This window comes from Acanthisitta chloris, unplaced genomic scaffold (genome assembly GCF_000695815.1).
Source record: "Acanthisitta chloris isolate BGI_N310 unplaced genomic scaffold, ASM69581v1 scaffold11092, whole genome shotgun sequence".
In the NCBI taxonomy this organism is placed as follows: domain Eukaryota; kingdom Metazoa; phylum Chordata; class Aves; order Passeriformes; family Acanthisittidae; genus Acanthisitta; species Acanthisitta chloris.
This window is the reverse complement of record NW_008661053.1, coordinates 10,514-28,207: the sequence shown is the minus strand read 5'-3', so window position 1 is coordinate 28,207 and position 17,694 is coordinate 10,514. Positions and strand designations below refer to the sequence as shown.

At 39.8% G+C, this 17,694-nt stretch overlaps 1 protein-coding gene across 1 annotated transcript in view; it reads right to left on the bottom strand.

Moving 5' to 3' along the window:
• The window catches only part of HSPA12A (heat shock 70kDa protein 12A), a gene marked incomplete at its 5' end in the record, with an annotated part of 29,060 nt that overhangs the window by 6,330 nt on the left and 5,036 nt on the right, over nucleotides 1-17,694 (bottom strand). The window contains one exon of the mRNA XM_009070084.1: nucleotides 2,592-2,763. Within this exon, the coding sequence (XP_009068332.1) occupies nucleotides 2,592-2,763 (172 nt within the window). The remainder of the gene's footprint in view (nucleotides 1-2,591; nucleotides 2,764-17,694) is intronic.

The following is a 17,694-nucleotide window of genomic DNA, read 5'->3' as shown; positions in this document are numbered from 1 at the left end:
CAGCCTCTGTTGGCAGCCCCAGCCTGCTGCCAGTTCTCCCTGCACTGCCTGGGCTGGGAGACCATCCCCACATTTCCAAAAGTCACTGTTCATTTTAAGCGCTCAGGCAAATATGCCTCCCCAGCCTTTCAGGGTGTCAGTCTATCTCAAAACTAGCAGCCAAAAGCACTGCTGCTCAGATTAATAAACTTCTTAAGGACACAGTGATCACAAAGTCTGACCCTCATGGTATTTGGAATATATACCACTTAAAAATTAAGCATAATCTATAAATACTATTACAGCAATCAGTTAACTTACAAGACTCAATTGCTACTTAGACATTCAAAAGATGCAGAATGGTCTGTGAAGAGAAAGCAGAGTAAGGAGAACCTTTGCTATTCTGCTTCTAAATCAACCTCTACAACTGTGTGATCAGCAAACAACATTCTCTGTGTCAACTTCACTCACCTTCGAAGGCACTTCTATAAAAACTACACAAGAGGCATCCTGTCATGTGTGCAAATTCTTTCTGAAAATATCAGCATCCAAACCACAGAATGGATTTCGCTTCCTATTTCTGTAGTGCCTATCATTCCAAAACAGACCAGGAGCTCCCCTGGCTCCCATACCCTCCCCATAAAGACCCCCCAATGCAGACAAGCCACACCAGCCTCACTGCACTGACTTGGCAGCACAGAGGGAGCTCAAATGGAGAAGCATTCAATGACAGAACAAGCACTAGGTCTAAGCAAAGGCCTGAGACAGAGCCCACAGCAGTCAAAGGCAGTCCTTTCATTCACTCCTGTGGACTAGAAGCAAACAGAAGAGCCAGTCTTTAACTACAACTGAAGTAAGCTTATCCTGGCTACTATGAACAGTAAAATTCTTGTTTTGACTTCACAGCAATAATATGGTCCTTGGAGTGCTTCTCTGTTTACATTTAAAGTGTTTTTCACCCTAATCTGTTCTCAGCTTGTCTTGGGTGCCTGCCATGCCTTTATGAAATTTTAATTCTAACCCCAAATTAATTCACTCCAAACTTTGTTTTCATTAATTTTGACATGAAACCTTTCTCATCCCCAATAGCTTTTACCATACAAAGTCAAGAAGGAGAGTGGTACCCCCATCCAAGAAAAAGCCCCTTAGCATAAATCCACGATCTGCCAGATTCTGCCCAGCTTCAAAATCTGAACCAGAGAAACCTTTTTCTTTTATTATTTTCCCAGAGGCAAATCCCTGTGTTGTCTGAAAGTGAGTTCATGTAAAATCACATGGAACTGGAATGGTTCAGGGCACAAACAAGGGGGATGGAAGCTGAGATGCCCCTGAAGGGACTGTAACTTGACAACAGACTGTGTCCTGTACTCTGTGTGGGCCTCCAAACACTGAACACATCTGACAAGTGCTGGCAAGGAGAGGCATGGATTTGAGAGAATAATGTAGGGACTCTGTCTAACTAAAAAAAATACACACTCTGGTAAGTGCAGGAATTGTTTACTAGCTTAATCTTCCCTGTGCCTCTATTGTTTTGACCTAGCAAATTTGATAAAATACAGTTTTGTCTGAAAAATTCCTTCTGGGATAGATTATCACCCTACCATCAATATCAGGGCAACTGTTACAATTCACACAGATGGGAAATAAGTGCAATATGCAACAATCAAATCTTACTGCTGCTTCATTTTCCTTTTTTCTTTCTTCCTTATTTCCCTCCAATTTCCATAGTATATCAAGCTCAAAAAACTCTGGTGATGAAGGATCTATTGGCAAGTGATTTACACTGTGCTTCAACCTCTGTCCCTCACTGTAAGTCAATATTCAAACACTGACATTAGCAACAGATCCCAGGTCAATAAATCAGAAGTGCTCTATCTAGCTGCTCTTCCATGAGCAGATAAATTCATTGCTATATCCCAGTACTGTGTGTTCCACTGAGTGTTCAAAGATATTAATCACAATTCATAAAGATGACATCAAAAAGCATCTGTCAAAACTCCAGAACACCTCAAACTAGTAATTTCATTGCAGATCCAATTATTTAACACTGCTTCAATAATGTAGTCTTCCAACAAAGTAATGAAAAAAATAATCCAACATTAAGTACTGACTTAAATTAAGGCAGAAAAATACTGTTGTGAAAATACTAAAAAGACTCCCACAACATCCAAATAAAGGCAAAGGAAGGAAGCTACCTGCATCCTACAATTCAAGCATATATTAGGAAGTATTCTTTTACTCAGAGGGTGGTGAGGCACTGGCACAGGTTGCCCAAAGAAGCTGTGGATGCCCCATACCTCTGAGTGTTCAAGACCAGGCTGGATGGGGCTATGAGTAACTTGGTCTAGTGGAAGGTATCCCTGTCCATGGCAGGGGTGTTGGAACCAGATGAACTTTAAGGTCCCTTCCAACCCAAACCATTCTCCGACGTTTGCTGGATCAATGCCTAAACTAGACTAACTACAGTAAACAGCAAAACAGTTCATAAAACCAAACTGGTGCTAGCCTGAAACATTTCAAGAGAACAAGGACAAGAAATGGTAAGAAAACAGCCCTTGTGGACAAAGCAAACTTAGGCATAAGAATCTAAAGAAGTGAATTAACAGAAGTACCCTGTGTAAATCCAGTTCCAATAGTGTCACTCGGGCTGTAGCCATTGACAGGTGCCCTACTACTCAGGTCTATCATCTGGTGCAGGCGAAGCTTTCGGCAGTAGATAGAAGCAGCCTCGGGTTCCAGGGCAATGATCAACTGCTCGGGATTTTCTGGAGATGCCATTCCTGCCTGCGAGAGAGAATGGATCAGAGAAGTGGGGTGGGAATTGCCGCAGCCTAGCAGACCCTCTCAGAGGTGAACAAGGCTCTCCCCACCTCAGTTAGCTCAGCCCTTCGAGTTCAACCCGCAAAGGAGCTGGTGCCAGTGGCTAAAGGTCTGGATCTGGGAATCCTCCTGCCCACAATGTATAGCACAACTTCACAGGCTGGAACAGGGAAGTATGCATGCACTTACCATGCTAAGTGTCTAACCGAGCAGTTGTGTACATGACAGGTGAAGAAACGAAGAAAATCGTTTTGAAACCTGCAATGAATGGCCTAAAACCTGAACTCCTAATTAAGCCACGAATCTGCCTGCTAAGAGGGGTCCCAACCTGCTTTAAGACACGAAGAAATACCTTTGGCCTCTCCTCCCCACAACAGTATTTCAAGTATGCCTTTCTTTATGTCCCAGACACACACAGTCTTTGCAGAAATAAAGTTCCTTCACTGTTTAACTGTATAGGAATACCCAATACATTTTGCCAGTAATGCATCTTCTGACTTACAACCAACATTTTCTATTTCAAAATCCATTGCTTTGAAGCACATTCACTTTTATAACATCTTCAAAATGCTCAGTATATTCAAGGACACAAAATACAACAGGGCAGGTTCCCTAAAATGTAGTAAGAACACGACTAAAAATAATCTCACATTATAAAACTAACATTTGCCATTCTTTCTATTTTCTTTCTGGATTTTCACCCTTCAGACACAAGTTCTTATGCAACCACATCACTCTCAGAGTTGGGCTTAGAGAAAAATATTTAAAACACCGTTGCCAAAATGAAGTTTCCATTTCTTTTCCATTGTACTTCTGCCTACTGTACAATTTTCTGGTAAAAGAGATAATCTCTTTCAACTCTTTCTGCCCAACTTATGGTTTGCCTGCTATTATTTTTCAGTGAAGTGTCTGAGTACACAAGCATGCTAGCAAACAAACACAAAACGAACATTTTTCAGCCTTCACTTCAATTCATACACACACACTGTGGTGTCTGCAGAGTACCCCCAAAAGAAGGCAGACTCACATAGAAAGACTGCAGACCTGGACTGGAATTTGGCTTCTTTCATACAGCTACACTGTGGGCCGTGGGAATTGCTGGCTAATTTACACCTGCAGCTAGAAACTCAAAGTAAAGCTTGTTTAAAAAGCAATACCAGGGTAAGATTTGGAGACACAAAACTGTCCTTCATATACTCACTCATTTTACCCTCTCTATCTTAATAGATTCCTACAGAAAGCATCTTCCTCACTGTTGATAATAAAATTGCAAAACAACAACAAATAAATGCCAAAATAAGAAAATAAGGGTTAAACCTATCACAGTGGCTCGTTATTTTAAAAGCACACCTCATTGGGGATTATGGTCACTTTACACCCTTTACTGCTGTTGGGCAAAACCTTCTGCTTCAGTTACATCCACTGGACTCAACAGCATGATCTGAAATTAGTAGAAATGTCTGGGAAGGAAAGTACTATGCGATAGAAAACCTTGCCAGCTATATGGCCACACATACTGAAAAAATATTGCATCAAAAAGAATGCCTGCAACCAAACTTTCAAACTTTGGAAAATACAGATCTACAGCAGCCAGAGTAACCCTAAAATGTATTAAAAAGACAGGTCCAAGCCAGACTCTCCTGCCATCATAGCACTTGCATGCAAGCATGTTGGCAGACACAGGCTTACATAGAGCTCTGGAGCTGTACTGGGGATGAAGATCTTGAATTGTGCCTTAGCATAAACCCAATCCTTCCTCCAACCCATCTCGATGTAGTAGGCACAAGCAGGGCTGGTTTCATGCCAGTTCACTTCAACATCACTTATCTCCAGCTGAGCTCTTCTAAACAGGAAGCTTTGATTTGTCATATTGGATAGAGCAACATTCGAGATATGAATCAATACTTGGTCCCTGACAGAAATTTATCTAAACTGGTAAAGAATTAAAAAAATGTATGGACTCTGCACACAAGCTATCTCAGCACTTTACTGTCTTTGCCTTTGGAGAGTTCTGCTAAAAGCCTAATCTGAATCTTGCTGCAATTCTAATGCCAGAACAGCTTACTCTATCCAACAAGGGCTTGGAGAACAAATAGCTCCCTAACACCCTGCTGCATTTTTCACATATATTAAATTCATTATCATGTTTTGTGAGAGCTCTGAATCTCAGCAGCAGGTGGTTTTTTCAATATCTAGCAATGTGGATGAACTAAAGAGTGCTCAGTCTGCTCCATGTACTGAGCATGTGTTAGCACTGACAAATCAATTCTTAGGCTCAGTTTAACCTACACACTAAAGACAAAAGTGTATTTTAGAGAAAAAATAGTTTCTTCCTAAGAATATTAAAATCCAAAGCATTTGCAGAGGTGACAAGAACTGAGCTGAACACACAGGGAATGCACTGGTGTTTCCTAACTTGAGGGGAAAGTGCAGGCAAAGACTGTATTAATTGCAAAGCTAATCTGTTCTAGGGGGAATTTTGGTAAAAACTTCCAAGGCTGATTCTGCTGAAAGAAAACAGCAAACCACTAACAATAACATTTGCTTCCTCCCCTCCTCCAGCAGTAGTCTGTACCATGAACTTTTCACATTGCAGCCTGCATGTCAGGAGAGGAAGGCAGTGAACTGCAGCGGATGGACTCAGATCTGTGTTCTCAGACCCTCCAAGTATAGCAGATGCTATTCTTGCTACTTTTTCTCTCTAGCTATTATTTTCACATACCCAAAATATCTCCTGAGGAAAACATCCAACAGAAATGACAGTTTTTAACAGTTCAAAGCACAGCTGAGCCTAACAGAATCTCATGAACAAAGCGAAGTTTTTACATAAAAAACTTCCCTTACAGAGTTTGAAGGGCCAATTACAAAGAAGAATGTGTTATTCCACGTCATAAGAAGCCAATAAAAAGAATCTTGTACAGTGAAAGGTACATTTTTATATATACACATAAATGCATATGTACAAATATATGTACATATTTATATATAAGTGTACATATATGTATATGTAGTGATCAATATTTCATACCTCATGTATGTAGTGTGTATGTAGACCATGAGAGAGAGCACATTGCTGTACATGTATATGTCTATATACAGCAGAGAGAGAATGGGGAAGGGGAGATGATAAAGAAACATGACACATACATACTGCTAGGGAGGGATGGAGCAATGAGGTTGTTTTAATACAAGCTCTAAGATGAAGACTTAGGAGGCAGTACATCTGTCCCATCATTACAGCCAAGGAACAAGGGACAGATGGGAGAAAAATATTGAGCATGCAGAGAAAGCAGAGTGAAAACAGCAGGCAGCCAACACAAAGAAACGGTGATGCACTTGTTAAAAATATTAATTGTAGACAATTGGGAATTTGCTGCATTTTACATTTGCTGCTTTCTATCTAATCTACCTCACTCTATGTTCTTGCCCACTGCTGCCCAAGTACTACTGTAATTAAGAACAGAGATTCCTAAGTTGACAGGCCTGAACAGGACAGATCTAAACAATGTCTCGATATTCAACATTCTATAGCTCATCCTGGCAGAGGGACAGATGCATTAATTTGCTTTTGCCTAGGGCAGCTAACAGCAGACTTTATAACAGAGCAGTATCTTGACTCTAGCCTGCTAAGGAGATTTTTATTTCTCCCATAATACTCACTAGCAGTATAAACCCAGTAACCACTTATGAAACACGAAGGAAGCAGACAGCGGTTTCTCCAAAAACTCAAATGTGGAAAACTCATCATGGAATTACAAAAATTCTTTGAGCCCCAGAAAGTTCTTAAAAACTAACATACTTGTAGGACATTGCTGCAAAGAACACTATGAAAAGAACTACTCTAAAATTCAACTTTGCTCATATGCCTGAGGACTAGGATTTCATTCTTGGACAGGAGATCTCCCAGATTTTCACTCACTCCACTAACACAGGTCTGTGAGCTAGTGCCAGGGGATTGCTGCTCACTTGCCAAGATGCATCATTAACAGCAAACCTCAAAGTGCTTCAAAGTCTCATGTACTGGAGCATAAATAACTTTACCATCCAGATGCAGGTGAATTCTCAACCTAGCTCTGTTTTTACAGCCAGAGAAGTGTCACCAGGAGAGAGCCACAGCTAACCACAATACATTCTTGATTCCCTGAAAAGCATCAGCTGCCAAGTGTTAAACTAATTCTCCATTAGCAAATATTGAGGTCTGGACTGAAGCTCAGCGTAGCAGTCTGAGCACTACCAGAGAACTAAATGATTTCCACTCATTCTATATGCAGAATCACCATTACTAGAGATTAAAAGATGCTGCTTTTAAAACCCAATCCCACAATGCACAGCAAAATAAGGCAATGCACTTTTAAAAAAATATTGTGATGTATATGACCCTAAAGACAGTGTTGCAGTAGAATATTCCATGTAGTCTGAGCCTTTCTAAAAGGCAATTAAATCCATGAGGTAAGCCTAGATCAAAAGGTCCCATCTCTGAAAGCTGCTGTAATTAGAAGCATCAGCATTTAGCTGTAGTCGTCCTGTATTTCATAACACAGTGAGGCAGAACACTATTGTTCTATCAGGCTTTATTTATTACACCACAGCGACCTCCAAAGAAATAGTACGTTAGGAAATACACCATTATTGGCAAGGTACACGTTCCCTATTACAATCCTTTCAAACCATTGAAAGCAACAGTTAGATTTCCTTTTATGGTTTTTCAGAGAGATACATCAGATATCTTTTTAAAGGGAAAAGAAAAAAGTCCAACCACTGATTTGTAACACAAGGAACATGCCTTACATGGGGAGAACCTGTTTCTCTGAGTTATAAAACTGACTAGAAGAACTGATTGTAAGCCTTAAATACTGAAAAAAAAAAATCCTCACAGAAAATAGTACTTCATCTACTGAATTTAAGATGCTGTTATTATTAGAACTGTGTATTAACAGGACTCAGTCCAATGCACTTCGCATTGGCCTTTACTCCTTTGAAGTTTCACCTGCCTGTAAATCCTCATCACTCAAAACCCTTTAAAGTCAGACTGGTTTTCTGAATACTAACACTTCTGAAATCCCATTGCTGACTGTTGTGAGAGCTGCAGGCTCTCAGCTCACACTGCAGCTTTGCCCACTGTCAGGGAACACATATTCATCCTTTCCTGCAATCACTTCTGAAGCTTCTGCCCTTCCATCAATGCTGGGTGATAACACAGGCAGACACAGATGCTTTCACAAGATCACTGTGTAGATCCAGCTTACCTTTGGAACCAGCTCATCAAAGAAGGCTAAACCTACAGAATGAAACTACACTGGGGCACAAGAGCAATGACCAAGAATCTGATACAGGCCCTACAAGAGAGATGGTGAAGAGGCAGTACATATTGGAAATAATACAGGTACAAAGGAGCATTACACAGACATAGGATTACTCAGTGTTGGTATCGACCACTATTTCACTACAATCTACAGCCTGGGCCAGAGCAAACTGCAGTTGGGTCTAGTTCAGAGCTAGCACATTAACTTGCAGCATGGAGCTCTTCACCTCTGCAAGCAGAGCACACAGGCCACTCTGACCCCTTGATTACCCTTTGGTTTAGGGAGTAGTTCAGGCCACTTCTCTGAACCGGAGAAAAGAATCTGATAGAGACCCATTTTTTACCCATTTAGTAGCAATTCATAAATCACTTTCAGGGTCAAATGGAACACGTAAATTATTACAATGTATACTCACAAATTTTTACAAGTGTTTTTTTCCCTGGATAAGAACTGTGCTTATACTTAGGAGTGAAATTTACTTTCTGTTGCACTACAAACCAGAGAGGTGATCCTGGCAGACTCTGTCCTTCTTACTAGCTCAGACCTGTAAAATACATATACTGGTGCCTTTGTCCTTTATGCACTGAAAGTCAGGAAAACATTTTGTAACCTAAGTGCAGCATAATATACTATATTACTTTTCTGGCAGTTAAATTCAACCTTTCAGAAAAAGAAACAAACTGAGAATGAGGTCTGATTGGATGAATTCTAATTTATTGCTTTGATTTATAGTCATCTAAGACCTAATTCAGTACTGCTCCAGGGCTGTAGGCACTGCATTCACATTTAGTAAGAGATTTCCAGATACAAAAACTGCTACAATGCAGCACATGCAAAAGCTGAAGGGACAGCTACATCACAGCTCCACCACAGCCTTGGGTCCCCATCCTTCTTTTGCAGTTTGCCACCTCCATCAACTACATTACTTTAATAACTTCTGAAGCAACACTGCAGACCAGATGAGTGCAATGATCCATTCTTCTGGTAGAAAGGACATTTTAAACTTGTTATACTACTAAAGGCCCATTTGTAGGCAAATGCAAAAGTTGGATCCCACAAAACTGCTCCAACAAAGCTATTGTGGTTCACTAGGAAAAGAAGCTCTGCAGGACAACATTCAGCCAAAACAAAAGAAGCTGAGAATTAACATCAACATTTTTCTGTTTCCCAAGATATTTCTTGCAATTAGTAACAACAGGAAAGGCTTGATTGCAAGTTAAGCACCGTGCAGAGTGCATGAAGAAAGTATTGTGCAACTTGAATCAAGGCAAGACAAAACAGCAGTTGGAAATTAAGTGCCTTGTGAAATTTACACTGTTTAAACTAATCAGTTCATTGTGTTAAAGGATTCATGATAACACCATCCACTTAGTGCCTTGGTAAGTGAGCTCCTCTAATCCTCCTCCTTTTTCACTAGCTAGCACTTTCTCCAGTTCCATGGCATCAAACTGGGATGTCACAAATAAATGACTGAGATTTAATTACAGAGGCAGAGCATGCCAGGAAAGAAGATGAGCAACATGGGAAAAGACTCTGAGCATTATCCCAAAGAGGTACGCGATGGGAAGCTGGGTTGGCAGGGAGTGGGGCCAGCGGATATCACAGAGCTGCATGTTTTGTATGCAGTTTTGCTTTATCTTCAGCCTTGAGAGGTCTTCACAAAAAAATGTTTGAAAATCACTACCCTATCACATACACCAGTGCTTTGCCATTAGTCTTTGGTGAAGAAGAGTGCTGCAGTACAAAAAGTATCATGAATAAATAAAACAGAGTGAGGTTAGATAGCTCAGTTAGCTCTGTCCACTTCTCTGTTCAAAGAGAGATTCTTAAAATTGCTCAACAGCCACAAAATAAACAGGATTTTCAAAGATTCCTCTTAGTGACCAGAGCAAAGAGGCTGTGTTTGCCAAAGGCTGGAGGAAGTGCTCCTCTCCTTTCAAAAATTTATCCTCTGGATTTAAGAGCTTAGATGAAAACTGAATATTAACATTTTTTTTCCTTTCTTTTTCTTAAATCTGGTCAACACAATGTTTGGGTGATGGTTGGATCCTGCAAAGATCTGACATGTAAAATGTCACAGAGGCATCTTGTGCTTTACAGAGCCAAGAGCATTTTGCTTTCTTGTAAGTATTTGCTATACATATAATGCATATACATAATTTAAATACATAGATTCATATATATTCACACTATTATTGCTGGTTGAGCTAAAATTGGGTTTGTGGCACAGGCTGTTCCTCATCCTGATCTGATCAGGTGCCACTGGTACTTTGCATTTCACAAGTGAGAACATGGTGGATAATTATCACAGCTGCAGAATTCTTCCAGTGTCAGCTTCCCCATCTGTACAGTTAAGTGACAGGACCAAGACACTCATCTCTCTATGAGAAAACTGCTTGAGAAAGCATAAACGAAATCTCAGGCTATGGTAAAATAGTAGTAACTTCATTTTGCAGACAAGGGAAATATAAGCTATAGAAGATAAAAAGTGGAAAAGCCACTGTTTTAGTAGAGGGGACACAAAACTGGAAGTTAACAGACTCCTGTAACAGTTTTAATTTATTCACTTTGCACAAGCATAAGTGATCAAGATGAAAGACACAGAAGGATGAACTCTAATGTACAAACCAGCCTTTAAACTGTCCTTAGGATTTTGGGATTATCCTGAGACCACTTTTTTGAGACCTTAGATATCTTCTCTTATGCTGTGAAGAAGTAGATACTGCTACTATATATTTATACACTATTTCCCTACTTTTAAAATACTGGAGCGTAGGCTTTGCAGTGATTCCTGAATTCCCAGGGCTTGCCCATACCAGAAGGCTGTACAAGAAGTAACTAACCCACAGAAAATTCACAACCATCCCACAGTCTTCACCCAGGCTGAACTCACTGCTGCTTCCACTTCAAATGAAGAACTCACAAGCTAAATTCCTGTGAAAGGAATTTTTAGGTGAAATCCTTCAACCTGCAGATAATCAGGACAGACAACAATAAGGCACTTCACATTTGCACTCACATAGCTGGTTTGGTGAACATCACCAGACAACATGTAAATTCCAGCTGATAGTAAAACCACTCCCCATTTAATATTTGTGCATAAATGTGTACGTTGATAGAGTAAGAGGTTTGGATTAGCATTTTATTTATAATTAAAATTAGTTTTATGGTGAAAGAAACTTTTGGTGGCCAAGAGGAAGTCTAATAGCTGTCTGCAGCTATCTGAAGGTCAGTTGCAAAGACAGCAGAACACAACTTTTCTCAGTCTTGCTAGGAAATATAACAAGGGGCAACAGCCACATATTGCAGCTTGTAGAGTTCAAACTGGGTATTACAAAATACTTTTACTTTTTACTAGGAAGGTGATGCAGCACCAGAACAGCTGCTCAGAGAGGCATCTCTCCTTGGAGTTTTTTAAAACTTGGCTAAACAAAGCCACTGCTGACCTGGTGTTGGCAATAACTCTGCTTCAAATGAGAGGTCAGACTAGGTGATCTCCAACAAACACCTCCAATTAATGTTTCCATGACTCTAAAATGGTGCATGTATTCTACACCAAGACCAGAACTACTGCTAGGAATCTTTCCCAAAGGCCAAAGACCTGCACAGTTTCTTATCCCTTGTCTTTGTGACTTTGTGTCAAATCCTTGTGTGTATCAGTAAGAGGGAGCCCATCGTGTCTGCCAGTATGACAGCAGTACCAGACTCACTGTTACAAGCCTGCAGATATTCAGGTCCTCGTAAGTTTCTGTATGGATTGTAATTAGAACTTTTGCTTAAGTGTCTTGGGATCAAAAGGAAACATTTGTCATAGCACACTTTTTTTAAAATCTGAAAATGCATAGAGCACAACAGCCCTAAGCAGTCCTTTAACCTTAAACATCAGCCATCAGTCACTTTGAAAAGTGATGCAATATATGGAAAGCAATTAGTTTAAAGCATCAAGGATGTACAAGTTGAGTTTACAACACTAACGCAATCTGCACTTAAAAAAACTCTGCCTCAGTCCAGTGTCCTGCCAGAGAAGGAAATTCAGCTCCTAATTAATCCATTTCCTGTATTTGGTTGTAAAGGAAAGAATTGGCTGCTTAAGGAAGAAAGCACTTGAAATTACCTTACACACAAGTGAACACCAAGCACATTTTAACTAAAATCATAAGTCATAATTTTAATTTTGAAGATCCATATATATCATGAAATTAAAAAGAAAAAACAATCTATAGACCAGGATCTCTTTACCTCTATGAGCAACTTGCCCGAGAGCCACAACCGCAATTTTGACAAATAATTATTTTTCGGCAGAACTATAGTTGTCCTTCATTTAGTTTTCAATCCACTGCTAAATTGTAGATGATAGATTACCATGCAGATGAGATGACCTGTAAGGTCCATTCAACCCCCTAAAATGATATGATTCTGTGTTTCAAAGTGTGAGAATACAAACAGCAGACATGGGCTTGAAGCTCAGTTTTTTGCCTTCAGCTCTATTACAAGCTTCCCATACAATATTTTGCTAGTCACTTGAACCACATTTTTTAAACAACCCACTAAAGCAAATGCATCAACTTCTGAAGATGACCTGTAAGGTCCATTCAACCCCCTAAAATGATATGATTCTGTGTTTCAAAGTGTGAGAATACAAACAGCAGACATGGGCTTGAAGCTCAGTTTTTTGCCTTCAGCTCTATTACAAGCTTCCCATACAATATTTTGCTAGTCACTTGAACCACATTTTTTAAACAACCCACTAAAGCAAATGCATCAACTTCTGAGTATCCAACTCAACACCAAGGTTTTCAATGGATCTGCTGCTGAAGTTTGTTGGAATGCTGGCTGTTTGGACTCTAAAGAATCACACTGTCTATCCATCACAGACCTGATCATGCTACTTAGCAAGTTGTTTAGGACCAAAGCAGAATCCATTGGATATTTCACTTCTGGTTACTAACCTATCAATAAAGCCACTCTTCCAACAGGAAATAAAATACTGCCTGTACATTTCTCCCTCTTAATGGCTGCCTAGGAACTATGGCAGTATCTCATTTGGAAAACCAAGAAGACAAATGGGGCACCTGGAGCCGTAATGAAGTGTGACTTTTATTTTCAGCACACTCAAAATAATGAATTTGTGGAGCTGCATTGGCTGCAGCCAGAACTGCTGCATTTGTGTGGTCACTGATTAGATAAATCAGTTTGTTAGAGACAGTTAGGCTGTTTTATTGTGATAAATGCCTTTGCTAAGCACAGCCACACTGCCTCAAATGATTTTTCCTGGTGTTCCTGTTACCCAGCTAACAGTATGGACTGATTTACCAGTACATTTCTATATATTTTATACATTATTTTTATGATCTCTAATTTTCAACCTGAACCTGGAATTTTTTGGGACTGTATAGACTGATTGATTCTATTAATAAAACCTATATTTATCAGATCTTGTGGATTTTGTATTACAATTTGCCTTTTTTAATTTATAAAACCATATTTTTTTATCCCTTTAGGAAGGAAAGTGGGACATAAGGAAGCAAATATCTGCATTATGACCACTGGCTACCAATCATGAAGCAGCACTTTTGTTTATAATTCATGGAGAAGGTTCTGCAGTTTACCTGTGCCTACTTCTCAAAAAGCTTTTGTGAACCACTCATAAGAAAGTAAGACAGTTTCTTGCTACATATAGCAAGGAATGAGCTTTCTGGGTCATGATGAGAGAGAAAAGGATTCCTTGTATTTGTGAGACATAAAAGAATACCAATAATTGTAGCAAACCTCACTTAAGACACCAAATCTAGTCTATCATACTTTGGTCTCCCAGAAATATAGACACAATTTTCTAAGGAGAAGAATCTTAGATGTCTTATTAGGTAAGAAACAACTGCAAGACTCTGAAATCACCAACATTTTTCATTGCACCAAAAAATTTCCAAATTGCTTGTTTTGTTGTGCCTCTGCCCCTTCATTCCACATAAAGTTTCTCAGGTATTGGGACCACAAATAAACCCAAGTTAGCACTATTAAAGCTGAGTCAGATATTGCTGAATGATAACGTGGTAAGGTAGAGGTCATGTTTTTTGACAAGCTGATGGTAAATGGGACCACAGTGGCATTCAGTTCATATTTCACTAGGGTGATGTTGCTGCAGCTCATTCCCAAGGGACTGTTGCCACAGACCACATTTGTGCAGCAAATGAAAGCTTAGCTCCAAGTGGCATTACCAAGAACTTTTTGCTGCATTACATTATATCCCCTAAGGTGCAAGAGAACATTAGTTGCAAGTTTGATGAGTAGCATGCATTAGAAAAATGAAGCCATTAAATTCTCATAAGCTTTTAAATTTTTCATGTTATAATATTCTAAAAATGTTTTTGTACCACGGGCATACACCAGTTACCACAACAGCAAAGCCTGACGCTTCATATTTAAGTCTCCTCCTAGTGCCTCAGGCTCTCTTCTTCCCTTTATTTGGAAATATACTCATTGTAGGTCCTTATGGCTAAAAAGACACAAGTGGTCCTGACTGAGAGGACTTTCACTGAGAAAACTATATGCTTGCTATTTTCTATTAGTTGCATCTTATTCTGTACCTTGTGTTTTCTGATTTTGCCGTAATATTTTTCATTACAGTTCCAACTTCAGCTTGTATTTCTTCTCTGTAACTGAATACTGGCATCTAGGATGTCCTTTAGACTGATCTATTAGCCTTCTTCATTGTCCTTTCTATGAACTTACCACAAACTATCAAACCCACTAGTTTTAGACCCTGTCCACACTGCTTAATATTTGTTTGTGGAATTCTATTACTCCCTAATGATTGTAGTTTTCAGCCTTTCAGACTGTAATTTTCTTCTTTTGGTTAGTAAACCCCATCTAGTTCAGTCTTTTCACTAGGCAGAGCAAAGATTCTAGTTTTTGACTATGTCTGTTGCTTCCAGTGCCCATTCAGGCAATTTCTAAGATCCTGAGAAACATATTTCAAAGCTTTTTAAGACAGGTACAGATCCAATCTTACACAGAATGCTATGAAAACCTCTTATTTCACTTGCTTAGCAAAAGAAAACCTCCGAATATTCCAACTTCTGCCACAGAAGTGGACAAATAGAAATGTACAGAACTGGATTAGCTGAAGGCTTTGTCAACTGCCTCTGCTTTCATGTGAACCTGTCTGAGTAACTAAAATGTGTAAGCAGAGATCAATTAGTACACATTTCTCCCTCTGTAATCTTCACCCCTCAATTAGTTATCCTTTCCTAATCAACCATAGCTACAAGATGCAGAATCCTCCCTGACATATCACTCAATAAACATTTTAATCCCTATGATTAAAAAGATCTTAATTTAAGAAAAGTCAAAGCATGGACTCTAGAGATCCCCAGAAGCTACAAATAATCAGGATGGGTGATGTATTAACACTCTTCTGCCTCATCTGCCTCGCTAGCAAGTACTCTTGACACTCTGCTCTTGCCACTGAGATCTGTCCAATTGGGACTAGACCTCAAAAAGTATCACACAGCTTTAGAACCATCCCTGGACACAGAGGAATTAAGTATGAGGGACAGGAAAAAATGTTTGTGAACTGTTATTCAGAATAAAGCTATTTTGATTCAGCAAAGTGAAGCTGTAAAGAAATGCAACTCTCTACATCCTATCAGACATAGTCCCTCAGGAAGCCCCAGAGAGCAAGGTAACTAAGAATAAACAAATACCTGCTCCAAAGAGGCAATAACTCAGGTATAAAAAGAGTTAAGGATACAAAAGGCACAGTAGATGAATACAGATAGGGCAGGCAGAGTAACAGCAAGAAGCAAGGAGGAGTAGTTTTCTCATACAAGTAGGTTAATTACAGTCAAGTTTTTGTAGGTGTGAAAAAACCAACCATTTTAGAACGGGTTTCAGAAGAGGAAAATGAGTAAGCAATACAGATGTTCATGTCCAGGACGTGCAGCTTATGCCTGAGATGACACACAAGGAGTCAAATGTAGGTTGATTCCCTGAAAAATGTGGGGCTACAAAATTCTTTAGTGGCAATATTCTGAAGAGCTACAAACCAGGTCAGATTACAGCTGCCAAAGCCAAGGAAATGAGGTTGCAGCAACTAAGATGCAAAATCGCTGACAGCTTGGATGAAAGCTCAGCAGTATGCAGAGACAGGAAAAGCTGTCATGCAGACAGAATTAGCAGGATTTTGATAGGCTGGATAGAAAGAGGAAAAACTGTGGGCTGAAGGGAACACCCAGATTACTCATTCAATGAGAAAGCAGCACAGCAGCTGGAAGGGGACAGTGCAGAATTCCTTGGGCAGATTAAGAGCTCCAGGTTAGCAATGCTTTGTTTAAGGCAAAACAGAGATGAGGGGATGGCACTAAGATTGTAAACTGTTCAAAAGCTGATGGATGGTGAGCACAGAAGCAGATTTCCAGCACTTCATACTTTACTTTATTAATTCCATTTGCTTTGCCCAGACGACTACTTAACCGTTCCAGAAAGTCTGGGCTTTACATTGCGAACCAGTGACTGAAGCCATTAGTACTTTTGTTCTCTAAGAGCTACCTCACTTGACACAGATTACTCTGCAGATTGTCACAGCTCATCAACATTTACCACTAGTTAACTCTCAGCTTAGACTAGTGGTTGTACTTCACTGTGTTTCCAGGAACAAGGTTTCTACCACCGCCTTTTCACACTCTTCTCTACACAGTGTCCCGACATCTTACGCCAACAAGTGCTCATTTTCAAGATGCTTTCATCTTCCAATAGCTAGCAACAAGAGCTGCAACTTCTGATCCATCTGCACATACTGGTTTGAGGAACATGTTGGATCCAGCAATAGGAACCTGAAAGACTGAACGGCAATTCAGAACTCTCAGTTTTCTGCACTTCTTTCTTCATCCCCACTACTTTTTAAAAAAAATCAACTGTGTCAAGTTAACATAAATTACTTCCCTAAACTCAGGTTTTCCTGCAATTGATCACACACCCCGAGTTAAAAGCCTTGTCAGTCCTTGCTGTTTATCAAGCTTGCCCATAAAAGTACACAATCACAGACACAACCACAGACACAAACACTAATTAACAACATTCCATTGTGCCACAAATGAGAGATGTCAAGAGATCTACCTTACCCTGCCCTGCTCCTTACACAGCTCCCACTTCACGAGCACACATGCACACAGACAGCAGGCAGACAACAATATACAAAGATAATGAATGGGTCTCTAGTGTTTCAGATTTACCTACAACCGTGTCCTTCCATCAGAACTTTAAGAGTGTTTTGCTTCTGGCACTAGCATTAGCAATCCCACAATACAGACTGTTAAGAAAAACGTTGCTCAACATTAGAGATAGTTAGAAACAGAGTCAGAAAAATCTGGGGGCTTCCCAGGAGTACTCTGCAAATTACTCAAGAACTACCAGTGGATATTTGACAAACTGCATTGCAAAGCTGCTGCCAATGGGTTACGCAAGTCTCTGACCAAAAAGTAAAAAAAGAAAACAAACTGATAATGAATATCCTGATGAAAAGGAGAATGTGTACATCTCACGTATTAAAGACACAAACTGAATTTGAAATAAAGGACATGCATATGGAAAGTGC